This window comes from Cynoglossus semilaevis, chromosome Z (genome assembly GCF_000523025.1).
Source record: "Cynoglossus semilaevis isolate Cse_v1.0 chromosome Z, Cse_v1.0, whole genome shotgun sequence".
NCBI classification, from domain to species: domain Eukaryota; kingdom Metazoa; phylum Chordata; class Actinopteri; order Pleuronectiformes; family Cynoglossidae; genus Cynoglossus; species Cynoglossus semilaevis.
Genome location: NC_024328.1, coordinates 21,532,734 through 21,533,508, shown reverse-complemented (window position 1 = coordinate 21,533,508; position 775 = coordinate 21,532,734). Strand labels below are relative to the sequence as shown.

At 54.6% G+C, this 775-nt stretch overlaps 1 protein-coding gene across 1 annotated transcript in view; it reads right to left on the bottom strand.

Annotated features, from left to right (window-relative positions):
• Positions 1 to 29: 29 nt before the first annotated feature.
• The window catches only part of LOC103398338 (pre-B-cell leukemia transcription factor 3-like), a 57,364-nt gene continuing 56,618 nt past the window's right edge, over positions 30 to 775 (bottom strand). The window contains 2 exon segments of the mRNA XM_025053449.1: positions 30 to 240; positions 579 to 725. Coding sequence (XP_024909217.1) covers positions 74 to 240; positions 579 to 725 — 314 coding nt within the window. The 3' untranslated portion in view covers positions 30 to 73.

Sequence of the window (775 nt, the reverse complement as noted above, 5' to 3'; positions counted from 1 at the left end):
TTTAGTTTTTTGCTGATTTAATGTTGGGACCACGGTCCCGGTGTTGTTACAGTCGACCTGACGGTGACAGACTCTAACTGACGGTGGTCAGGACCCGGTCCTGGTCCCGGTCCTGGTCCCGGTCTGGTGGTCCTACCTGTGACTGTACATTGGCTCCGACTTGTGCCCCCTGGTAAGAATCCCCAGTGAGACTCTGCATGCTGAGAAACATGTCCCCAGAGTTAAAAGAACCTGGAGAACCTGGAGAGGGAAGACGTCAGGAGATGAGACACACACACACACACACACACACACACACACACACAGGTCTGCTCACACAGCCCTGGCCCAAACAGACGCATGGAGCAAGCAACTACCACAGTGGGGTCAGGGGTCAGGGGGGTCAGGGGTCGGAGGACATGGAGTTGACGATACAGATGGAATGACAACAAGGACACACGGGGGACCAGGTGTACAGCCGGTCCACATGGTCTACTCCAGTCTGGGTCGGACAGGGAGCGTCACATGGTACACGGCACATGGTACACGGTACATGGTACATGACACGGACAAGAAGAAGCCAATGAAAAGACCAGTACCAGTAAACATGTTGCTTAAAAGAGTGTTTTTGCTCTCGGCTGAGTCCAGCTGAAAATCCTCGTCTTTCATCTGGAATCCTGGGGGGGGGGACAAAGGGACCACTTTGATCAGCTGACCACATCTGCACCAGGTCAATCTAGTCCAACATCAGCATTCAGCACTCATGTGACGGGGGGGGGCAGCGCGAGGGGACACG